The sequence below is a fragment of the Orbicella faveolata genome, unplaced genomic scaffold, assembly GCF_042242905.1.
Source record: "Orbicella faveolata isolate gen_17 unplaced genomic scaffold, um_ofav_v1 contig_1, whole genome shotgun sequence".
NCBI classification, from domain to species: domain Eukaryota; kingdom Metazoa; phylum Cnidaria; class Anthozoa; order Scleractinia; family Merulinidae; genus Orbicella; species Orbicella faveolata.
Window position 1 is genome coordinate 14,328,452 of NW_028301536.1, and position 24,578 is coordinate 14,353,029.

The following is a 24,578-nucleotide window of genomic DNA, read 5'->3' on the forward strand; positions in this document are numbered from 1 at the left end:
GTTTGGAAAAATTTATCCACCAATGAACAACTTTGTTTACGTTACGTCACGCATGGTTTCTCAGCGATGCTGCGAGGAAAACGCGCGACCTCGACCGAGAACTTATAATGAACGATTATCAGGAAACCTAGGAAATTACTGGCATCTTTTGTGTAAACTGAAAGCTTTTTTGCTGCTTCGTTTTGCCTGAAGCTGCCCGCCTTCGGCATTCGGGCTGAAGCGGGTAGATTCGCAGACAGGTTCCGCACCATAGGCTGCTCGCGGAGTTCACTCATGGGCGCCTTACAGTCAAATCGAAAACCCTCTTATGACGCGAATGGGGAAGGTAATCTGTGTTTTGTCTTATTCAGCAGTGAGTTCTTTCTTATTGAGATTTAGTGACGAGTCCTGGGGCTCTTTCTTCTCTTTTGCAGTCGACTTCGACCACTTCCAAATTCTGCGAGCCATTGGAAAAGGAGCTTTTGGCAAGGTGGGCTATTTCTTGTCCGGCCAGTTTTGAAGCCTGAACGTACATTTTGATTGATTTCCGTGGTTCTCCTTTTCAGGTCTGCATCGTTCAAAAGAAAGACACCAAGGCTATGTATGCAATGAAATACATGAACAAGAATGCCTGCATAAGGAAGGATGCCGTGAGAAACGTGCTTCGGGAATTGGAAATTCTGAAATTCCTGGAGCACCCATTTCTTGTCAATTTGTGGTTTGCTTTTCAAGACGAGGAAGATATGTTTATGGTGGTAGACCTTCTCCTCGGTGGTGACATTCGTTACCATTTGCAGCAAGTAACGAAATTCGACGAACCAAGGGTGAAATTATATTTATGTGAGCTGGGGTCGGCACTTGGTTATTTGCGGAGCAAGAAAGTTATACACAGGTGATTTAAGAACGATTGTAGAATTCATACGCTGTTCGTGATGTTTGCTTTTTAATTTTAACGTTTTCTAGTTGTTCTAAATAACGAAAGTTAATCTCGATATTTTCAGGGATTTAAAACCGGACAATTTGTTGCTCGACGAAAAAGGTTTGTCCCGAATAAGAACGTTTAGTACTTTTTTTTATTGAATTGTTGATGGGGTTACATATTACTTATGCTAAATTAAACTCTTCTATGGGTATAAGCACATTACGATCAACCCACGCGTAAAGTCTTATTAAATGTTCAACTCCAAACAAGATGGGTTGTACTTTCGCTTTTGTCGCCAATATTTAGCCCGTTGAGTGATAGCTTGATATGTGGGGCAGCTTCTTCACTTGAACATTTACCTAAGCCGTGTTGCTGGGGACGACGTCTTCTCATTAAATCTCCTGTGTTTGTTTTGCCGCAGGGCATGTCCATTTGACGGATTTTAATATAGCCACAATTTTGGAAGATGGAAAATTGGCAACTTCCATGTCAGGAACTAAACCTTACATGGGTAAGTAAGTTTACATTTTTTGCTAAGTTTTCCCTAATTTTGTCAACTTAGACTTATTAGTATTAGGAGACAATTTAATGTTCACAAGAGTTTATGTCATGATAGCTTATGTTAATTAAAATTGTTTTGCATGAATGCTTCTCAAGGTAAATAAAACGCAAAACACTTGAGAGACAAATCTTTGATCAGCACTATAATATTTTTATCTTGATCACAAATTTGTGGGTTTCAACATCCTTCTTGCAGTTAAGAGTACTCAGAAATTATAATATAATTTCCTGCTATTATTGTGATCGTTATTATAATATAATTTCTTGTTATTGTGATCAAAAGTATTCAGAGAAATGCCATAGGGTCGACCTCTAGTCTTCCTTTTCAAGATGTGCTTTTTCTTGTATTTTATTTTCATCGTCTTGAATAAAACACGTTGTCATTGTTGTCATTGTCATTACTATATTTATATTAGCATAAGCAAGATTATTGAAGCTTTTTGAAATCTTTGTCCAGTGTCATGGTGTTATTGAGCCACCGTCTTGAATAAGTGCAGTCGTATTGAATTGTCTTGTTGTGATGATCGCTAGCTGTCCATCAATATTCATTTTTCACTTGTGCTTCAATAAACTTGCCATTTAAAACTGATTCATTATTAATATCGATATTGCTTTTATTGTATATAGATAGATTTGCATACAGTGTTGATGTAACTAATTATATTTTACACATTTTAAAACTGTGGTTATAAAACAAGTGCAACCATCAGATGGCGTGATATTTTTCAAGAGGCTTAGTGAAAGTGGTTCAGATAAGGGGTTAAAATAATGTAAATTCCTAATCCTTTTATTTTTGAAAGAAAAAAAATTACACAGCACTAGAAGTAAGAAAAAAAAAAATAAGATGGAAGACACTACAGTATGACATAAAAGATATTCAAGGCTGTAAAAGTTCTTTGAATTGTCAAATAGTTTATGTTCAATATTACGTCCATTGATTCTGCACATCCTTATGCCGTCATGCACATCATACTTCAAGCATGCATGCCAAAGAAGAAATGTAAGTAAGTAAAGGGTTTGGTACCGGTTGTGCTAACATCACCTGCAGTTTACTCTCTGAAATGGTCAGTGACCCCTCTCTTTTCTTTTCGTAGATCAATTCCTTTTCTGCTTTTCTCCATTTTAACAAAAAGAAGAAACATAAAAAATCTGTGCACGAGCAGTTACAAATCTGTTCCCTTTTCTGCTCATGTGCTCTCTTGTTTTCAATGCCTATTCTACCTCCAGGAATGACACCAGCTGCAAAAGTGCACTTAATAGACTTAGTTGAGTTGAATTTAATATGTGTACCAGATCTAAATTTCACTAATGTAGCTTCTTTTATTGCTGATAATTGTAAGCTAAGCTTGTTTAAAGTAACAAAAGCTTCCAAATACGCATGGTATCAATGCACATTATCTTGAAGACAAGCACGATGAACCCCCATTTTGATCTTTATTTTACTACGTGGTAAGTTTTAAAAAATCTGTTTGTGGGAATATTTTTAGCGTGAACATCCTTAAAAGCTTTAGTATGACCACAGTTGTATGGCCTAAAGGCAGTTCCATTCGTAGGGTCCCACTGTACATAGCATTAGTGGACAAATGAACTAAACAATACCTAGACCAGAACAATGTTGTTTTCTTCTAACTGACAGTTCGTTGGCACTTTCTCAGACAAAGATCATACATGTTCATATATAAATAAAGGTATATTGTAACTGCAGGTAATCCAAGCTTTAATGTGTAGTACCATTAATTGCCACCATCATTTGATGCATTTTTTCTTCCTTTTTATTGGCTGAGAGCCCACCACATGACCTGGGATCTCAGTTATCGCAAAATACTGTTATTTGTCAATGTCACGCAGATCAATTATTATTTGCCTTGGCCTTTGGCTTCAGCAAATAACGCTGATCTGCTCGCCACTGACAAATGACAATATTTTGCTCAACCTTGTCCAATAATATTCGTACCACTCGTAGCAATAGATTAGGATAGAAAGAGTGAAACAAATTCATAAATTTGATCTTTCTCTGCTTTAAGCTCCTGAGGTTTTTGCCACGGCTTGTGAGGAGGCTCAAGGATATTCCTTTGGTGTTGACTGGTGGAGTTTAGGAGTCTGTATTTATGAAATACTCAGAGCAAAGGTAAGAGACTAGTGGTGTTTTCATTTAGCAAATACTTAAGTGAAGCTCTTTTGGCATGTTTTCAGTTCGTACTATTACACATACAGTCAGCCTGGAAGGGTTGTGGGAGGGTTTGGTCCTCTTGTGTTACCAGTTACCTGCTTAATCTCATGTTACTTTACAGATAGATGTTTTACAATATGGCACCTACCCTCCATACTTCCTAAGGGTTATTTGAAGAATTAATGAGATTAACTTACTTATTCTATTGTTAATTAACTGTTTACCATTGAACTTGCAGAGACCCTATGAAATTCATGCTAATACAGGCCTGTCTGAAGTGCGTCAGATTTTTGCCTCTGAATCGGTTCACTACCCCACAACTTGGTCAAGAGATATGATACATGTACTTCATAGAGTAAGTTACCTTAATTTCATTTGTCCATTGTCACCTGTCATTGTTATCAGTGCAATGAGATGTGAGTTTGTCCTTCGCCTGTATGGAGAAATGAGGAACAACAAAGACAAATAATGACTGTAACCAATCATGAGTGGAGTGAGGGGGGGCATCACTAAACTTACTTCCATTTTACTATGTCCAAGTGTTTTTCATGCCACAAAATGTAGTTTGCTCTTGTTCCGCAGATCTGCAAGTCTCATTAAAAGCAGTCTACATCTTAAGACAGTAGTGTTAAGGTTGTTGTGGTAAATGTTATGAGTAATATTACCCCTGGTAGAATTTAGTAGTTTCCTTTGCTTCATGTACATTGCTATATATTACCATACACTGGAACAAGGGAAAATACCAAATCGTACCAAGGGTTAAACTGAACCACAACATAAACTTGCGTTCTCTAGCAGCCATAGAACAGTCATGCAATATTGTAAGGGTAAACTTTAAATTCCTGGCCACTACAAGAAATCCTATAATTCCAATAACCTTGTGCACCTTCTGAGTTATTACTCTCGATAATGTAAAGTTTTACTATTGTTTGCAGCTTCTTCAACAAGATCCCAAGAAAAGACTAGACAGTTTAGAAGCCTTAAAACAAGAAAGCCTCATGGCAGATGTTGACTGGGAATCTGTTGAAGCTGTTAATGTACAACCTGGTTTTGTTCCTCCTGTAAGTTAAAGTTCTAACAGTTTGTCAGAAGGATCGTTGTACAGTATCTGTGGGCTGGGAGTTTTATACCACCAATGCTGTACATCTAAGCATCCGTATTTAATGTATTTTAAAAAAATTGCACTTGAGTCATTTTATGCAATGGCGTTTATTACAGTTGAGCCTGCAGTCCAATATTCTTTTGTTTAAAAAGGCATACAATCGAGGCGGACAGGTCAATACAAAGCAGAATTGACCCTTTCACCTCATTTGTATGTCAAACTGCTAAAAACTGTAATAACAGCTATTGGTTTAGATCTCAACTTTTTGCATGTCTCAGCAAGTTTAGAATTCTGCTTGCCACTGATAAACCATGATATTTTGCTCAACCTCGTCCAATAATTTTAACTATATTATAATTGTAAATTTATTAGAAAGACCACTTGAACTGTGATCCCACTTATGAGCTTGAGGAAATGATCATTGAAGCTAAACCACTCCACAAGAAGAAGAAGAGACTTAAAAAATTGTCAAGTAGGATTGTAAGTAGAAATAAGAGTGTTTCTTGATATATTGTGAAGAGATTGTGACCACCAACTTCAAAATTTGAGGTGGCCAACATTTGAGTTACCATGCTTGAACCTTTCAATTTTTAAGCTGCAATATATTATTAATTGAATGTACTGTTGTAGTCCAAGCTAAATATCCTGGGCAGAAGGTGGTCTACTTTTTCTCAGCTTGCTAATTGAGTCTCCTGCTAGTATGTAGCAAAAACCCTGAGCATGTGTTTATCAAATGGCAAAATTAATTAATTAATTTTTTTTTTAATTTACTTAATTTATCCACTTTCAGTTTGTAAAACCTTATGTTATAAGAATTTTAGATGACCTGTATTTATTTATCATGTATATACGTTGAACACAGTTTTCATTTTTTTACTATTTAATTTATTATGTATGACCTCATAAGCTACTAAGCTTTAATCTTTTATCATGCTTAAATAAACGTTGTCTGTCTGTCTGTCTTTCCCAGTATATTGATTTAAATGTTCGGCTGAAAAGTGTTGTTTTGTCTTGTGCTTTCTTGTGCATGTGCTTGTATTGTATTTTAGGCTTGCAACTGAAATGATGAAACATTTTATAAGGGAGAGATGCAATAAATATATGACAAAAATAGGTTATGAATGTACATGTACATGCAATTATAGTCAGTACATTTGAATATTTAGTGACTTCAAGCTTTTTACTTAATATGAAGGAAAGTGAAGAAGAAATGGATCCAGTGCAGTTATGTTTAGAAGAAATAAAGAAAGATTTCAAGATATATAACAGAGAAAAGTAAGTTTGAGGGTATCTTTGATTTTTTAGACACCATTCCTGGAAAGTGCTCCCTTTCCTAGCTGTATTTAAAGTCAAAAACAATATTTGTTTCTTATTTTTGTTAAGCTGTAAAATGTAAAATGTAAATCTTATTTACAATGGTCATGCACTTAGCTATTCAAGCACTAAGCTTAGCTAGTTTACAGGCAATTTTTACTGCTAAATGAATATTAGACAAATAACCTTTCAAAACATTATTGGTTTGGGAAAAGAAAAGCATTTTGAGGTGCGCAATTATATTGTTATCTTTGTTACTTATTTTGACATTGATCAGAAAAAAATTACCTTGGCTGGTGAATTCTTCCTCTGGGAATATTGGCCAATCACTAATTTATGTGAAATATTTCATGTAGATTAAATGTTATTTTTTGTTAGGTTGCTCTCAAACAGAAGACCAACAAAATCCAGTTCAAGCCTGACTGAAAACAATGAAACCAAAACATCTGAATTATCAAAAACAGAAGTAAAGCAGTCATGATATTGGTGTGTAGCGGACCCTCGTGTACAGCATTAAGGGCACGGAAGACTCATTTGTGCCTAGCCCATGGGAACCCAATTTCTCCTCCTCAATTCAGCGTACAGCATCAGTAATTGTGGTTCAATAGTTATGTCATTCCACTATTTGGCATAATTTATCTTTCAATCGATGCTCCAAGTTCCGGTGGTGTTTGAATACGAAACCATCCTCAATAGATTGAAAATTTAAAATTTACCCTCCAGATGATACTTGAGTCCTTAATTGACCCATCCTCTGTTGACAGCAAACAGTACACTGTTTAATCTTTTGTAACCAGTGCCATAATTTGATAGTCAATAGTGAAACAAAAATTTTCCAATCAAGACAAATTAGATTCTCTAACTCTTGATACTAAAATTTTATAAGACCACCAGATCTCCCTATGACTGAATACATTTTACAAGACAAAATAAAATTAATGAAAACTCTGGATACAAAGGTAACATACAAACCACAACAACTAGCTTAGTTGTGGTGTGAATAAATTAGTGTATTCATGAATACACTGATAATATTCTTAATATTCCTCTAAAGAACTTGCTCCATGTAATTGTTGGTGAATGAGATATAACTTTGACTGAAGAAGTTCAAGTACACTTAGGAAATAGCATGGACAGTTTTGAAGTCATCACAGCAGTGCTCTACCTAAAATAACCTCACTGTTGACTAGTAACCCTAGGGATTGTCCATGGGTACCCCTTCCTTTGACTGTGTTAAGGGAAAGGGGGGATCTCATGCCACTTGTCAAAGTTTTAAACTGGTTCATGTTTACTTCCTCTTTTGTCATGTTCTTGTCTTCCTCTAAGCAGTAAAATCTGATCAAATCAATATTAATATAAATATTTGTACAAAATTTCTTTCTGTGGATTCTTCTTATTGTTGTAGAAATTAACATAATCATTATGACTCTCACAGTGGTTAAAATTTGTTCATAGCTATTTAATGTGATTTGGCTAGGCTCTACAACACCCCTTCCATCTGTCATGTTTAGAAATTATTTTATCAAGTGAGTTTAGTGAGTTACAAGCCTTAGCTTGTAAGTTGCAAGTACAATTATAATATTTTCACATAGGTGTTTGTGAGTGAATCCCACAGAAAGTAATATTAACACTTTTTTGTTAGTTATTATGTGTCTTTTTTATTCAGTAGTAGTGAAATTCTTACATTTAGTAGATCTTTAATTTACATGGATTAAAGGCTGAAAATCAGCAAAAACAATATAAACTTTTTACCTTTAAAAAGTGATAATGGTCAGAGTATTTATGACTTAAAGAATAGTTATGCAATTCAGAGGGAAAATCTAAATCAGTCTAATATTAGAACTTTTTTTCCAAAGTAGCACAAATCATTTTCATAACCCTCCTTTGCAAGCTAATTCCAGTTTTCTCTAGAGATGTTAAAATAGAAATAATCTGTTAAACTGGGTTAATGTAATTAATTATTTATAAATGTTTGCAATGCTGACTGCATACTGTACAGATATTTTGACTGTGATATCATTCATTATTCATCTGTAGCGTCATGTCATAGTCACCGTGTGCCACATTTGCCAACCTGAATATTATTCTCCTTTGTTCAACCTATTGTACAGTCCAAGTAGCATTCTAAAATGTTACTTAACACTTTCTCTGTAGGTTGAGTCTTTGAAGGTTTCAAAGCTGTTTTAATTATTATTATTTTTTTGTAAGATTCCTTTTGCCAAATAAAGTTCTTTTATATCATAATTTTATCTTTTTTGTTTTGCCATTATGTTAAAGTTTGTTAGCTTGTAAAATGCTAGAATGTTGTTGCTGCAGATCTCATAATCCAAATGAAAATGCAGGGTAAAGATCACAAGTTGTCTGAGTACTTACATGTACAATGAAATCTGAAGTAGTAAAGAACAACTGGAATACCAACACAACTTATGAATGCTGATTGGTAGTAGCAAGATAAGTCATCTTGAAATATTTCTAATATTTGAAGGTTTACGGTTTTCACAGGAACTCCAGACTTATAATTTACTTATATTTGACCTTTTTATGAAAGAGCCAAGTCTACTGGGCAGGACTTGATGTCTTGATTTAAATCCATATTCTTCCTTGCAGTAGAATAGTTTTCAATTGAGTGTGGGAAATAGTCAGGCAATTACTTTGGTTTTGGTTTTATGATACTCATTTGAAAACTGCTCTATAATGAATATTTGATAAGCTCAGGACAATTTAGTGTCCAAGCCTGTGACATTACTATTAATAATCCATAGTTTCTATGTTAGAGATTTCAGTTAGATGACATAAAATTTCAGACCAAGCTTATTTCATACTTATCTTTCATTTTATGTACATAATTTAAAGAAGAGATTGATAGAGAGTAGTTATGAAAGATTATAATAAAAGATATTCAAAGTGGTATAATTTTGTGTGACAAACATAACAGAGTGAGACTGAATGACAAAAAAATTAAATAAATAAAGACTACTAAACAATTTATCTTGCCTATTATTTTTAAAAATAGTGGTTATATTAAGTTTAATATTTAGGCCAAGTCAGCAGTTGCCTGAAATACCAAAAATTCTTTGCAATAATTCTGATTAATGTTTTGAGTGAAATTGTTCAAAATTGTCCTTGTCAAGTCATTATGTAATAGAACTGTTTTTCTACAGTGCACAAGATACATGTAATCATTCCGTTTCTCCCAATTTTGTTTAGTTTTATCTTGGGACTTATGCTACAAAATAATGAATGCATGGTGATATATAGTAAATGAATAAACAATAGCCTCCATTTGGTGCAAAAATATGCTCAGATATTTGTCTGAAGACTATCTGTTTCGAGAAGTGATCAGTTTCCAAGAGGGAAGCTCAAGGGAAACAGCTTCAAGAGCCAGATAATGTCCAAGGACAAATATTCACGCATATTTTAAAAGTCAAATTGGGGCTATATATTACCATTAGAAAGTTCAAAACAGACCCCTTTTGCGAGACAGCCAAACTCACCATAGCTAAGTCAGACTCAAGCGTGTGTGCCGTCACCGCACTTCTTCAAACTTGGACAGAGTACCTTTCAGCCACTCTTCCAATTCATTGATGGGTGCAGTCTTAACTGCACATCTAACAACTTGCGTGTTCTTCTAACGTCTGTGGGTTGGACAGTGCATAATTTTCTTCACACAGCTTCAGAATTGGTGTGGCCATCACAGCAGGAGCAGTAGGCTTTCCTGATTGGTTGATTAAAGTCCTTAGAAGGTGACATCTGATGCTTAAATCAGACATACCGGTATATAAAGACCCCAAAAGAAACTATCTTTCAAGTCCCAAAGAACTTGGCATTTTGCCATTCCTGATTTGCCATTGAAATGCTAAAAACTGCTATATACATTGCAAACACTACAATGTCTCTTTGTACTTAAAACTTGATTCTTAGGTGAATACTTTGTATCTACATAGTCTTAGGTTGTACCAGAGGGCACTCGGGTCCCCCATACTGCCTCTTCACAGCCGTCCGGTCTCCTTGTCACTCAACCCTTGGGGCGAACTCATCAAGGAATGACCATGCACAATCCTTGCACCTCCTGTGAAGATTCCGTTTAGGGGATCTGCATTAACTTAGTTAATGGACTCCACACAGGGTATCTTCACATCATACTCGACATTATGGGTGGGGAATTGCTGCCTGTGGTGCCCCTTCAGCCCTGGGCTGAAGCCTCATCAGAGATGGGACATTTGCTACTCTGGACTGGGTTAACTTTGCTTCAGGACATTATTGCAGTGCAGATATAAGGCACCCCTCAGCATGGAGCCATCTGGTCAGTGGGTTTTATCCGAGTCTTGCCAGTACATTCCCTGCCGAAGATTGCCCACCAAATAATCTTTTGTTCTTATTGCACACCAAATATAACATTAATTATACTTTTGAAAATTGGGGAATATCACTTGAATGTTCCCCAGTTTTAGCTGGGACATACTCAGTCATGCAATGCATTTAAACCAGTCAAGCGCAAGCAAAAAATATTTGATGGATTATGACAATCAATAGCCTCTATTTGGCATGAATTAATTTTTCCTGACAAGTGAACAGTTTTCTAAGAGAGAAATTTGAGGGAAACTATGGTCTTCAACAAACAAAAAATGTACAAGAAGAAAATATGCATCCATATTTTTGAAGCTTAATGTAGGTCTGTGTCAGAGACATTGATTTATAAATGTACAGTCCAAGTCTGGAGTCTCTCAGTTGGTGGCCAAGCTGTCAAATTAAAATAATGTAAATTAATAAAATTATGTTGAATTTAAAAGATTTTTCATTTTTTTGCTTTTTTAATTTTGGATACAAAAAGTGAAAAAAGACTCAGAATTTGTGCACAAATCGTTGGAATGTAGGCAGCCAAAATGAACAGATAAATGAAGAGTGCAAAACTTGGATCACTGGATATTTCCTAGTTTTGCTTACATCATGTGAACAATCAGTTGCATGAAAGAAATTTAACAAATTGATGCCAGTTTTTTATGCGTCTGTCATCTTATTGATGATAAATTGCGTCATAACTTTGTCAAAGTGGCTGCCGAACCACGAGCCGCAGGCGAGTGGTTCCACAGCCACTTTGACAATGTTATGATGCAATTTATCTTCAATAAGAGGACAGACGTATAAAAAACTGACATCAATTTGTTAAGCTGAGAATTGCTGGGTTCTTTGATTCGTTAGCTTTTCTAACAAATCTTTGTAATAAAAGACTAAAGCCATCAATACACTGCGTTCGATAAGAGAAAAATAGCACAGATAGTGCAGGTGTTGGGTAAATAAAATGATCACTCTATTGATGGCATGTTTGTTTTTGCAATCCTTGTGCGCATTGCATCACCAAAAGCGTGCACGAAAACTGTGTTTGGCCACCTCAAAGTGTGAGGGCTCTGGGAATGTAACCCTAGAATGAATTTCAAAAGTAGCATTTGCACTCAATCTTGTACTTGTGTTGCTAATGACCCAATTTTTCTTACACCAAATCTAAAGTAGTGGTCTTTTTATTGAGAAATTTTAGTGGCCTATGTACAACTAGTTGTCAAGAATGAACTAGTCCAGTGAGGTATAGCCTCCAGCACAATCGCTCTTTAGGCTTGTCACGTAATGCTTCCTCCCCCAGGAGGAAGATTGCACAACGAGCCCACACACTGTTTGTGCTAGAGGCTAAGTGAGGTGACAAGTGCCATAAAACAGCAAGCTGATACTACATATAACTGACATTCAGAACAATAATATTATGCCGAAATACTACATTATGTAATTTAGATGCAAGAAAAATTATCTGATGCTGATTTACTGATTGTCATTGGGTAGAAGTATAATTTTAATGTTTTGCTTTTACAATATTTTGTCAATAAAACATTAGGAAACGAATAAACTAAGCTGATGGCAAATAAATTTGTATTCTTGTACAGGATGTATATTATATTCTGTCAACATGAAACTAACAGAATAAAAATACTTGCTGAAGATACAAAAATTATAGCATCATGTTTTCACCTAAAATTTGATGAAAGTGGTGAGCTGTTTAAACAGACATCAACCTCTTGTGCACTTATTACTTTGAATATGAGACTTGCTTCTGATCTTAAAACTATTTTAAAAACGAAATATTTACACTCTGTACAACTGATCATCTTAAAACTCATTAGAAATGTACCTGAAAATTGAAACTACAGTATGGACAAGAAAATCGCTAAAGTATTTAACACTGTGCTTTCCTTCTATTACAAGAAACAATGACATCACAAAAGAACAGAATGATGTTATCCTTTGGTAAAAGGCACTACTGAATCCAAACCTGATGGCAGTGTTCCTTTTTACAACTCTTTTGTTGACATTTTTTATGATTAAAAGCAAATTCATGTAAGAGGCAATTAGTACGGCACGACTGCACCCCTTGTTAGACAAATGAGATCATTGAATGTGTTCTGTTGAGCATACTGCTACGACAGTTATTCTCTTCTTTGTCCAGGCCATTCTAAGGAAGAACAAAGAAATTTCATCAGATGCCTGCTTAAGATAGACAGAAAAGCATTTAGGAGTGAAACAACAGCTACAACATGCCCATAGCTTGCAATTTAAGATATACACCCAGCTCTCAAAGAATGATGTAAATAGCAATAATTGTTAGCTTTTAGCCAAGCAGCTAAGCTAGATGTTAGTTGGATTAGGGGAGTTTGTTTCCAGAGAAATTGATCGATCAACAGTTGGTCAGTAGACACTTGATCGATAGTTAGTCAATGGTCGGCCAATTGTCAACCAACTCAGGTGTATTGATTGAAACTTGCTGGCATGTATGCAAAAATTAGTAGACTGTTGACCGAAATGTCAATCAAGTGTCAATTGAGTGTTAACCAAGGGGTCAATCAAGGATCAATTGAGGGTTAGGATCATCACTGTCAATCGACACTTGACCACTGATGTCTTTAGTTCACATGATCCCAAAACCTTGCTTTCATCAGTACTGAGCACTCATTTTGGTCAACACAAAAAGTCACTCATTGCAATAATTATATTCAATACAACCATGTACCCCAATTAAGACACAAAAAAGGTCTTTGACTGAATGCAACTATTTTAATTGCTTCTTTGATGCTACTTTCAGTAATTTAATATACTTTAAGTATCTATCAATCCTATGGACTAGCACTGTCCTTCGATAAGTTATTTTCCAAGTATATTCAGCTACATGTGTCTCTAATATTTCCGTGTCAAAAGCATTTAAAGGCGGGGCATATTAACATTTAAAACCAGAGTTGTATCATGATAACAACAACCAGATAATACTCACTCAAGAGTGATCAACAGTCCCTGAAAGTGCCTTGTTGGTGCTGGGAAATGTTTAGCGTAAAGGATGTTTATTGATGCCCCTTGGCATGTTGCCATTATTTTTAGGAGTATTCATTCAAGCTGTATTTAAGGTCATTCCTCACATTTGCATTGTGCATCCTTACTGTGCATAATTTATGGCGTCATTAGCGCACGCTCGTGCACGCGCATATTGAAAACATGACGGATTTGCCTTGATATTGAGCTCTGTCAGTTGAAAAATGGCTCTAGCTCACCAACAAGCACGGGCACCCCAATTTTTTTTCTAGTCATTGTAATCAACTAATCATAAGCTTTGCGTGAGAAAAGACTGATCTAATTTCTATTGCTGAAAATTGAATAAATAAGAAAAATAGCAGACACACTGTGGTCTTTTCTATTTTGCAGTCGGTAACCACGTCAAGATATTTGGTTCAAATTTTTAATTAACGATTTAGCTTTCTGTCTGAATCAAACTTAAAATGTTTATTTGTGTTCGACACAATGTATTGACTGTAGTTTAATGCGTGTTCTTATGAGTCTGGGTTCACAAAGATTTTACAATTATTGGGATTGCCTTCTTATAATAAGCATTAAATAATGCCAAAATGGGGCATTTTCAATGCCTCACTGCTCCTTAATGAGCATGGGCACCCCCCTTTTTTATTTCAAAATTTAAGTTATAATATGATAAATGTTCAGTGGACAAAGTTTGAACAAAACTTTATTGTCACTTTTATTTCAGAGGAATTGCCTTAATTTTAGAGATGTGTTCCATTGATTCCTCCCACAACTTGAAAATGAATTTTAACAGGAGGAACAGTAATTATTGATCTTTATAAAATAACTGAGACACTGTGCATTCTCACTGATAATAATTATCGGATAACTATTATCCCATGTTAAGTTATAAAATACAGAAAGCTTACAGAAAGGACAGTTTTGCACTCAGCCACCAATTAAATCTAACATACATGTACATTAGGATGGTAATTTTGATTACCATAATGATTTGACATGTGTAAAAATAATGTTGAAAACCTTAGTAAGCTTTCATTTACTTACGGCAAACTCATTATATGAGGTACAAACAACCAAAGATTCATTAGTCTTGCTGGATGATTTGAAGCCATTCACCACTTGAATTGATGTGTTACCAGTGTTATTCAGCGTTTTGCTTGTGTTCCCATTTTTCTCTCCAAGAACCCTTCTTTTCACAGCAAGTCTGGCTGACTGCCTCTTGTTAGGTGTCTGTTAACAGGAAAAGCAGATTATTGATCACTGAAACTTACCGATAGAGAGAACTCCAAGCCTAGATGACTGGTCAGGATACAGGTGCCACATAGTTTGGTTTCTGACCTGGCTAAAATTCTTGACATGTTAAATTTCTTAATGAGCAAACTGCTTTTATTTCTAAGTTTTTTTTTTAATTACATGTAAATAATGATTAATATTATGTTTTCCTATTTTGTATTTTCAATTAGCAGCTTCACAGTTTACTTGGGAAGACCTGACAGATCATGTGCACCAAAGGCATGACCCGTGGTACCCCTGATACCCTTGATCGACCCTCGATCAGCATCTTATTAACATCTTGATAAACCGTTGTTTGGTAGTTGGCAGAGTGTCGCCTGACTCATATATCAAGCGACACTCAATGGCACGTCTGCAAAAATTAGTCAACTGTCGACCTGATGGTCAACCCACCGTCGACCAAGATATATCGATATACAGTTGAACCTCGATTATCCGGACTCATTTGGACCAGACGAAATAGTCCGGATAATCGAGGGTCCGGAAAATCGATAATATGAATATTAATGAAGAGCAAAACTGTTTAAATAAAGCAACATTTAATCGTGAAACAACACTTTAACAAATTGCTTGGAAAACAATATGGTCTACTGTACATCTTGAACCACTCAACTCTGAGCCAATCAGAACTCATTCAAGTGTTCTTCATTAGTTACAATGCGTGCAAGCGCTGCTTTTGCTCTTTAAAAGCAAAAAAAACCTCGCTTTTGCAAGCACTTTTCAACGTTATAGTTTTAAAATGAATATTGGTACGGATCTTGATCATGACTAATAAATATACATGAAAAAATTGGGACTAGGGAAAAAGTCCTGATAATCGAGGTTCGACTGTAGTGTTGACCATTAGTATCGATGGAGATGCCAAATGAAAGTTGTTTGAGCTGATGTCAATGGCATGTCAATAGAGGGTCGATAAAATCAAGGGTATCAATCTCGAGACACTTAATCGCGGATGCCTTTAGTACACACAATCCGACCTGACAGAGTGCTGAGGGTAACAATATGTTATTTGTGTTTGCTCACCACCTTTTTCTTTATTGTCTTGGCCACTCGTCTGATGTTTGATTTAGTAGCAACTGGTGGGCGGCCATTTGTGTTTCCTTTGGCAGGTCTGGGGGATGGGCAAACACTAGAATGCAGTGGCAACCTTGATGGTGTTGATGTGGTACAGTCTTGCATCTATGGCAACAAGAAAAGCCTTCTTACTAGTGACAATCAATTTGGGTACTACTGGCTGTTGCAATGGTCAGTTTAGGGGATAAATTGAGTTAGTGAAAAAAACTGTTTTTAATCAGCCAAGATATTAAACCCAAATTGAAACATAAGAAAGGAAAAACATTTTGCAAAAAAAAAAAACCAAATCTTACATAACAGCTCTCATTTACAAAGGTACTTATAAATGCTTGTTGTTTGCACTCACACTCACCTTCATTCGTTTTGGTGTCTTCATTGGTGTGGTTCCTCCCATAGGCCTGATTATGAAGAAATATTAGGTCTATTAATAATGTTATCAATCAAAATAAAGTTTTGAAATATTTAGCTTTTGTCTCGATCAGTACCAAGTCAACAAGACCTGGCACTAACCAAAGCTCCAGTGGATATTCTGCATCAAATGGCAGCCATAAATTTATATACAGGTGTACAAGCAGAACTGATGATATTAAACAGCATGCATGACATAACTTTAGATATCAGTCAATACCTTTTCTTGGGTGTGGTTGCTGGCTTGCTACCATAAACCATCTCCTTCTCCATTAGCTCCTGTTGTCGTTTGTGCTTTGAGAAGCAATTTTATTAAACAGTTTAATTACTCAAATAATATAAAACATCAGTTACTCAAGAACTATACTCTGGATTCTTATCACAGTTATACTTCTAACTACAATTCATAATTTATTCTGTAGCGAATGTCAGTATGTAACATTAACTGATAATAAATGTTAAATACCTCACTGTACGCATCCAATGTGCATGCACAGAAGGTGCATCTGCATCTAGTTCTATTGATGAAGCTATAGCCTCTGTATGCATTGCAGGTCTATTAGTTTTAGTACCAGGTTTGTTGCTTACCCTTTCTACTTTCTCTTGTTCTTTCTGTGCATTAAATGCTGCCCACTGATTGTTAATAATGTTCATGTAATGACAACCATTGATTAGGAAACTCCGTTCATGTTCCTCTTCCCACTTTCCAATCTGAACCGTCAGCTTTTGCTCAATCTGACGTAGTAACCACAATGTAATCAATTAAAATTTAATTTTAGGACATCAAAAAATAGATAACAGTATTCTGTAACTAGTAAGCATGATGGATGGGTTAATAGTCCTCCCTGGTTAATCAGTGCTCACTTACAAAAAGGTTTGATCTCATTTCGACTTTTATAACTTTACAACAGCAGTCACAAACTATCATTAGGATGACTGATCAAAGTCACCTTGGGTAATTCCTTGTTTATTCCCTTCCTAATTTTCTCCTCCTTGAGTAGTGCTCCACCACGGTTTGCCAGGCGATTTGTATCATTTTTTCGACTCTGAAAAACAAAAAAGAGTGAGAAAAGCACATTATGGTACTTTGGAACAGTTCACTTTGACGTGAGACAATAATTATGTGCACTACTATGACTACCTTGATCCTGTCTTAGAACAGTGAGTTCAACAATATTATTGTCATTGTCAGTTCTATTTTAATCATGGACAACCAATATTACATGCAAATAAATAACTAGCACCTCAAATTCTTCCATTGTCTTAAACAGAGTTTCTCTTCTCTCCACAAGTTTGAAAATTTCCTTGTTTCCATCATAGTAATTTTTCATGACTTCCACCTGATGCTCATGGAGTGCCAAGAGTTCTTCTGTAAAGTTGTCTGAAATTTAAAAGAACAGACATTGAAAATGGGGGATCATGTGTACTAAAGGCATCCGCAATTGAGTGTTGATCAATACCCTTGATCGACCCTTTGTATTTTCTGGTACGGCATTGTAGTCACGGGATTTCCATTTCAAAAACACTGGCGAGACACGAGTTTACGCCAGCCATTTTGTTTTTGCTTGGACCATGCATTATTCACTCGGTAGGGGGTGAATAATGTTCCTTACCCAGAGATAGCCAACCAATCAGATTGCTTGAAATACCAAGATCACTGAGTGTGTATGTGCTAATATTACATGTATAAAGAATAATACAGACACAACAGCAATTACACTCAATCTAGTTTCAGGGAATTTGTAATTACACTATAAGCCTACACTGTGTATCAACATTTACAGCAACATAGCCCTCTGCATGCATTGCATACCTATAACACTATCACCTTGTACCATAGGTCTGCAATATGTGTAAAGGTTTTCAGCTACATAGCCCTCTGCACGCATTGCGTACCTGTAACACTATCACCTTGTACCATAGGACTGCAATGCATGCAAAGGGCTACAGCTACGGTAGCCCTCTGCATGCATTGCATACCTGTAACACTATTACTGAGTACCATAGGCCTGCAATGTGTGCAAAAGGACTTCAGCTGCATAGCCCTCTATATGCATTGCATACTACAGTATAAAGTTATTACCAAGAACCATAGGCTTGTAAAGCGTGAAAAGGGTTTATGTACCTACATGTACCTAGTCGTCTGCATGCATTGCATACATATAACACTAAAAGCCAATACCATAGACCTGCATTGCGTGCAAAAAACTAAGTTAACGCAATGTAGCTTTCAGAATGCATTTCATGCTTTGCACATTTTTCATGCCCATGAGATTTACAGTAACTGCAATTTTTGAGTCAATTTTCTTCATCAATGATCACAAACATCTTCATTATGAGCAGGCAAATCAGAACTACAATAAATCTTTTACAATGCAACACTGATCAACTTAAAATTTATCACATGACTTCTTATATGAAAATGTACATGCAAAGTAAAACCAGATAAACTTGTAAGCCAGTAGCAGCACTGTTCACACTTACTATCAAAAACTGGGGTGAACTCTTCTCGCTGTGCCGGACCAAAATAACACTTGTCCCAGAGCTCAGACAGTTCCTTTCTGAAGGATCAGTAAATAAGTCAGATCAGTAACAGAGTTCTGTGCTACAGTTAGCAAATGAAATTGTGTGGGCTAAACCAACAAGTAACCTCCAGGACTTACAATCCAGTGAATTCACCATGTTACATGCAGACTGTAATTTATTTCATTCTGTAAATCTATGTAACTGGAGGAACTTTTATCATGTTATATATAACAGAAAATACTTGTACAGCTGAACCCCGCTATTTCAAACTCTCAGTGCAAGACTGTGGTCTAAGAAAAGTTATGCTCCTTCAAAAAGGACCTGAAACATTATTGAGAAATACCTGTAATTTACTTGTAAGCAGACATACCTGAGGCCGTCAATGAATTTCTGAATGTGTTGTAGTTTCAATGCCTGCAATCTTTGGACTTCATTTTTCAGCTGAAAGTTAGCACAATTGATGTTAAGTGCTTGCATAATAACATTCACTTCTATCACATAAATGTCATACACCTGTAATTGACTTTAAGTCTTGTATACATTATAGCTCTATAGTTAAACTAACTTACTGCCTCACCTTTGCAATGACTGAAGGTTTGCATCCATTGTGTTTAGTAAGAAAGGCTTGTCTTTCTGACTCGTCAATCTCTAGTTTGGTCCAAAGTGATGTGATTGTCTCTCTTAATTGAGATGACTCTGTCTCGCACCTTTTGTGCTGATTTTCAAGCTGTGAAAAAATGTCATGATTAGAGCGTCAACTGGTAAATTTCATGAGACGAGGGAAAGTGATTTTGTCTTACCTCGCATTTAAGATCTTTCAGTGCCTCAATATTCAGAGAAGAGAGCTTAAATGTTTTTTCCGCATCATCTTTAGCCAGGTCCTGTCCTACAGTTGTTGAAGGAACTGCCTCTAACTCCCTCCACAACGTTTGAATCAATTGTCTCAATTCCTTGAATGTATTCAGTCTTTTCACCTGCAATGTAGAATCCCCAATTACCAACTAAAATACATGTCTGGCAACTAAATGATCCATTCATGACAAAGTGCAAATGTGGACAAAAGACATCACAAGTGCAAGGATATTTATAACATTAAACATGTTACTTTTCCTAATCCCTCATAGTTAGTTTGCTTTCAAAGTATTGATTCTGCTTACGTATGGCCACCCTAATTTATTAATATGCTCTGAGAATTTGAAGGTCCAGCAAGGCAATGAATATTTTCTCTATACTCAAAAGTGAACAGGCCAATATTGTAAACTACGGCATTGGGCATTGAAATCTAAATTTAAAATCTCTTTTAGAAGGCTATGAAAAAGTGTCATCTGTATACACCCAGATGAAAGCAAAAATAAAAACTCTCAAGTTTGGCCAGAATGTTATTGTTTCAGGAAAATAGCAGCAACATGTTTATAGCTCATTAAACTGTTTTGTTTTACTTACTTGTTCCTTTTGTAAATATTCTACATTGGCCTCCAATTCTTTTAGCTGTTCTTTGTTTGGTACATTGACTTCTCCCAGGTTATGAGCAGGAAGACATAGCCTCTCACATAACTTTGTTTCTTTCTCTTTCAAACTCTTCAAGTTTTTCATCCTTTCGTGTTTTTCCTGCATTTTAATTCAGTCCACACAAGACAAAATTAATATTAGCGTTGCCATGCATGAGATGCATTCTGAGTGTAAGTCACCACAGACTTGATTACCAGCCTCTGTTCAGTAAAGGAGCCATGACCCTTATCTCCTACTTCCTCTTCTTCTTCTTAGAGAGAAATGAGACTGCATTTGAAAGAGCAGTGGAAATCAAGTCTTACCTAACTAAAGCCTGAATGATACATTACAGTTATATTATGACATTACGAAAGTAACATTACCAGTTTAAGGTCATCCACTTTTGTTCGAAGTTCATTTTCCAGCATAAGAATACTCATTTGCTTCTCTGGCTAAGATGACAACATAACAAATAAAACATATTAAATGACTGAACATCTTATAATGACGATACATTAGAATACATGTATGTATGCCCCTGGCCAAACGATCACAACATTTTAATGCATAACATTGTTTGGCCTAACGTGTTGCGCACATTTGGCCACCCTGTTGCGATGTGTTGCAACATGCTGGGTGCTGTTGGCTCAAATTTGACCATATTCAAACTTGAGCCAACAACACCCAACATGTGGCAACAGGGGAGCCAAACTCTTACGGCATGTTGCACCCCCAACAATGTTGTGATAAGTTGTGATCATTTCACCAGGGCTATTTTTCAGTTTTGGACCCTTGTGCAGTTTTGGTACTGAATTTCCAACATAAAAGCATCAAGGAAAAATCAAGCATACTCAGCCGTAACAGGTGTCACAGGTTACAGCTCTAAGTGTTAATCAGAATATGCTACACAGGTAACAGTCAAACCCCAAGTGACTGTCTGTCAGTTGATTACAAGTGTCTGGACATTAACAAGCATCAAATTCTCTCATCACTAACCTTGAACACAGGTATTCCCAGTTCTTCACTCAGTTTCTCCAACTCCTGAGTGCAAGTTTCTACATTTGCTTGTAGTGTAGCTTTTAATTCCTCCTCCTCACTCACCATTTGTTGCAATAAATTTCGTAAATGAAACAAAACAGATTTAGTTCTTTCTTCTTTTTGTTCTTCTTCTAAACCAATTTCACTCCAGATGTTTTGCAGTGTCTGCATAGCATTCTGTAAGCAAGGTATCACTTCAGATTTAATCATTCGGACGCTGTCCTCCACCGAAGATGTAGAAAGATGCCTGCTGGTATTCTTGGTAGTGCTGATGTATAAAATTAGATCAAATAAGAGTTGCTGTAATTCAGTCTTCTACCTGTATGCAGGATTTTAAAAGCTACAAGGAGCCCTTGGGCTTCTACCATGCTTTACAAAAGTAGTCATATATAAGAACGACACTTCTTTTTGCTTCATTGAGATTGTATATTATTTAAGGTTCGGTTAAACAGTACAATCCACATAACCGCCACTTTCTAAGATCAATACCAGCTTATTTTATCACTTGGATTCGTGAAACGTGGATCTTATAGTTATAAAAACTTTGTGGGAGGAAGAACTCGTTCGCAGAATTTGTTAACAACAAGAAGGGGGCATTTACAATTAAAAGCTTAAGTTTAAATCTAATTTCGAAGCTGCACAGTGGAAATCGACACCATGAAAAAATCGTACACTTATTTATGACAGATTTCTCGCGAGCTTAGCTAGCTATAGGACTGTTAGTCTGTCGTTTCAAACTAAGTTTAATTACCACACCTTTAGACTAATCTGTTATGCGTTTAACTTCAATATACGCTTTGATCTTGATAAAGAAGGAATTTCGCTGAAACCAAGAAATATTCTAAGGGATTCGAAAGCCATTATTCTCCTTGTGAAAACCACATCAACCTAAGCTTGCACTTCGTCGAGTCCGCCATCATGGTCGATCACGCGAGGATCAAAATACGGCCCCGGATTCCCCGGATTTGCTCCCAGAAAATTACTAAACGTTCGCAAAAAGTAGCTATAGTCAATCCTTACCTTTCAGTTTCCATTTCAGCTCGTAGGATTTTTGAAATCCTTTGAAATTTCCAATCGAAAAATTACTTACGAAAACAACTGTAAAATGTAGGTATTTGAAAAGACCCGCAAACGGTCTCTATTTGTCACGTGACTGATTTTGCGAATTGTAATTGGCTTCTTCTGCGGCAAAGGGAAAGATGCCTGGTATAAGAGTCACAAAGAATCCTTTTTGTGATTTATGCAAAAATAATAAATAAATAAATAAATAAATAAATAAATAAATAAATAAATAAATAAATAAATAAATAAATAAATATTTATATAGCGCCTATCCATGCCTGCTCTAGGCGCTGTACAATTCGCCAAAATGATCTGTACTAATCTTAATAATTAAAAATGTGCATTTAAGAAAGTTATAGAAAGTAAAATCGCTAAGAATAATAAGTTTTCTTAAAAAGATGAGTTTTGAGTTTAGATTTAAAAGAACTTAGATTGTCACATGAGCGGATAGAAACAGGTAGACTGTTCCAGAGTTCAGGAGCGGAAACAGCAAAAGCTCGAGAACCACATGTCTTCAGGTGAAAATTTGTGGGGTTAAGAAGTAATAAGTGTGATGATCGGAGGATTCTGGAAGGTTGGTAGTACGCTACTAGATCTTGAATGTAGACAGGAGATTGTTGATGAAGAGCCTTAAAGGTAAGTAATATAATCTTGAATTTAATGCGTTCAGAAATAGGAAGCCAGTGTAATTCTTTCAGTATTGGAGTGATGTGGTCGTACTTTCGGGAACAGGTGATAAGTCGGGCAGCGGCGTTCTGAACAGACTGGAGCTTTTTTAAAGCACACTTCGGTACATTGTACAAAAGAGAGTTGCAGTGGTCGAGTTTGGAAGACACAAAAGCATGGACCAGGATCTCGGTGGTTTTCGTAGATAAGAATGTCCTTATCCGGGAGATGTTGCGCAGATGATAAGAGGCTGATTTACAAATAGAACTGATATGCGGAAGCATAGTCATGGTACTGTCAAATATCACACCGATGTTTCTAGCAAATTGAGATGGCTGAATTATGTCTTGACCAAAACGGACTGGTGGTAGAGACTGCTGCGGGTTGTGTTTCGAGTATAGATAAAGAAGTTCCGTCTTGTCCTTATTCAGTTTTAGCTTGTTAAGAGACATCCACTTGTCAAGATCAGACAAACATTCCTCAATTTTTCCAACTGCATTAGTTAATTCGACGTCGTTGTTTGTTGAAAAAGAGATATATAACTGAGTATCGTCAGCGTAGAAGTGAAATTGCATTTCGTGGTACCGTAGAATGTCAGCCAGTGGTGCAGTATAAAGTAAGTACAGGATAGGCCCTAGGACCGAACCTTGGGGGACTCGACATTTAAGCTCACGAGGCTGTGATTTTTTTCCATCGATTAAGGTAAATTGTGTGCGGTTTGTAAGATAGGAACGAAACCATTCAAGGGCAGTGCCACAGATTGAAAACTTGGATTTCAGTCTTGTTAGAAGAAGAAAGAAATATAGGCGAAAAATAAATACTTTATACTAGACGGCACCCCCGGGGGTACGGGCCGAGAACATTTAACGGAAATAGTCAATAAAAAAATTGCTGATACAAAACCAGGAAGAATCGACAGAAAAACATTTTTTAAATCACTTGCACGAATCCATCTTCGATCCTCAGATTTAGAAAAGTTGAGAAACTCGACAATTTCGTCGAACACCAATAAATTGATAATATCAAGACATTAGGAAGTCTAGTTTCTGTACCCTCCCTGCCCTTTGCTACATTCCAGGAAACAATTGGAAAAGGCCTCAGGGAGAGCGCGAGGAGAGAGAGGTACAGACACAGCTGTGGGGATTGAAGCTACGTAGGGTGACATAGTCGGAGAGTTCAGAAGCTGTTCTACAACATGAGGATGATTGACGACGACGCGGAATCGAACAAGACAATGAACAGTACTTTTATTTAGGAATGCCCCCAAAAAACATTCGGCCCCGGGTTACCGGGCCCCGGAAAAATGTAAAAACGCACAGTTTATGTTTTCACTGAGTTTGATTTAAATGTTCTCTTTCGTTTTTCCCGCAACGTGTGGTAGTTTTGTTGTTTGGTCACGCAGCAGCGGAATGATATTGCTCTCAGTTTCTCTAGGCAGCCTTGCACGAGAGAATCAATTGTTAAAACGCTAAACGTTGATTCTGCTTACTTTTTTTCTCGAATTATGTTATAAATCCCAAAATGATTGGCTAAACTGTTTCCTGTTGCGCATGCACAAGTAAAAAAAGATCAAAAATGCATACGGCAAGCCCCATCATTGTACTAATTGAAAACTGCTATATTTCAAA

General features: G+C 36.3%; 2 protein-coding genes across 3 annotated transcripts; one reads left to right on the forward strand and one right to left on the reverse strand.

Annotated features, from left to right (window-relative positions):
- Positions 1-47: 47 nt before the first annotated feature.
- LOC110061304 (serine/threonine-protein kinase 32B-like) lies at positions 48-9,034 on the forward strand. Its single transcript, XM_020768148.2, has 11 exons — positions 48-325; positions 414-469; positions 546-871; positions 981-1,018; positions 1,323-1,412; positions 3,487-3,590; positions 3,871-3,987; positions 4,568-4,693; positions 5,107-5,214; positions 5,930-6,009; positions 6,427-9,034. The coding sequence occupies exons 1-11, from the start codon at positions 274-276 to the stop codon at positions 6,527-6,529; spliced, it is 1,200 nt and encodes a 399-aa protein (XP_020623807.1). The 5' UTR covers positions 48-273; the 3' UTR covers positions 6,530-9,034.
- Positions 9,035-11,548: 2,514 nt separating this feature from the next.
- On the reverse strand, positions 11,549-22,398 carry LOC110061369 (protein regulator of cytokinesis 1-like). Of its 2 annotated transcripts, none has more exons than XM_089290905.1 (16): positions 22,243-22,398; positions 21,181-21,490; positions 20,568-20,636; positions 20,140-20,304; positions 19,497-19,670; positions 19,274-19,423; positions 19,067-19,137; positions 18,655-18,731; positions 17,415-17,551; positions 17,121-17,216; positions 16,759-16,905; positions 16,391-16,464; positions 16,115-16,160; positions 15,715-15,867; positions 14,440-14,625; positions 11,549-12,544 (listed from the first exon to the last, which is right to left on the reverse strand). In XM_089290905.1, the coding sequence occupies exons 1-16, from the start codon at positions 22,254-22,256 to the stop codon at positions 12,467-12,469; spliced, it is 1,947 nt and encodes a 648-aa protein (XP_089147031.1). In that variant the 5' UTR covers positions 22,257-22,398; the 3' UTR covers positions 11,549-12,466. The 2 variants fall into 2 exon arrangements, with proteins under 2 accessions (XP_089147031.1, XP_089147026.1); XM_089290900.1 differs by having other exon boundaries at positions 15,712-15,867.
- Positions 22,399-24,578: the final 2,180 nt, after the last annotated feature.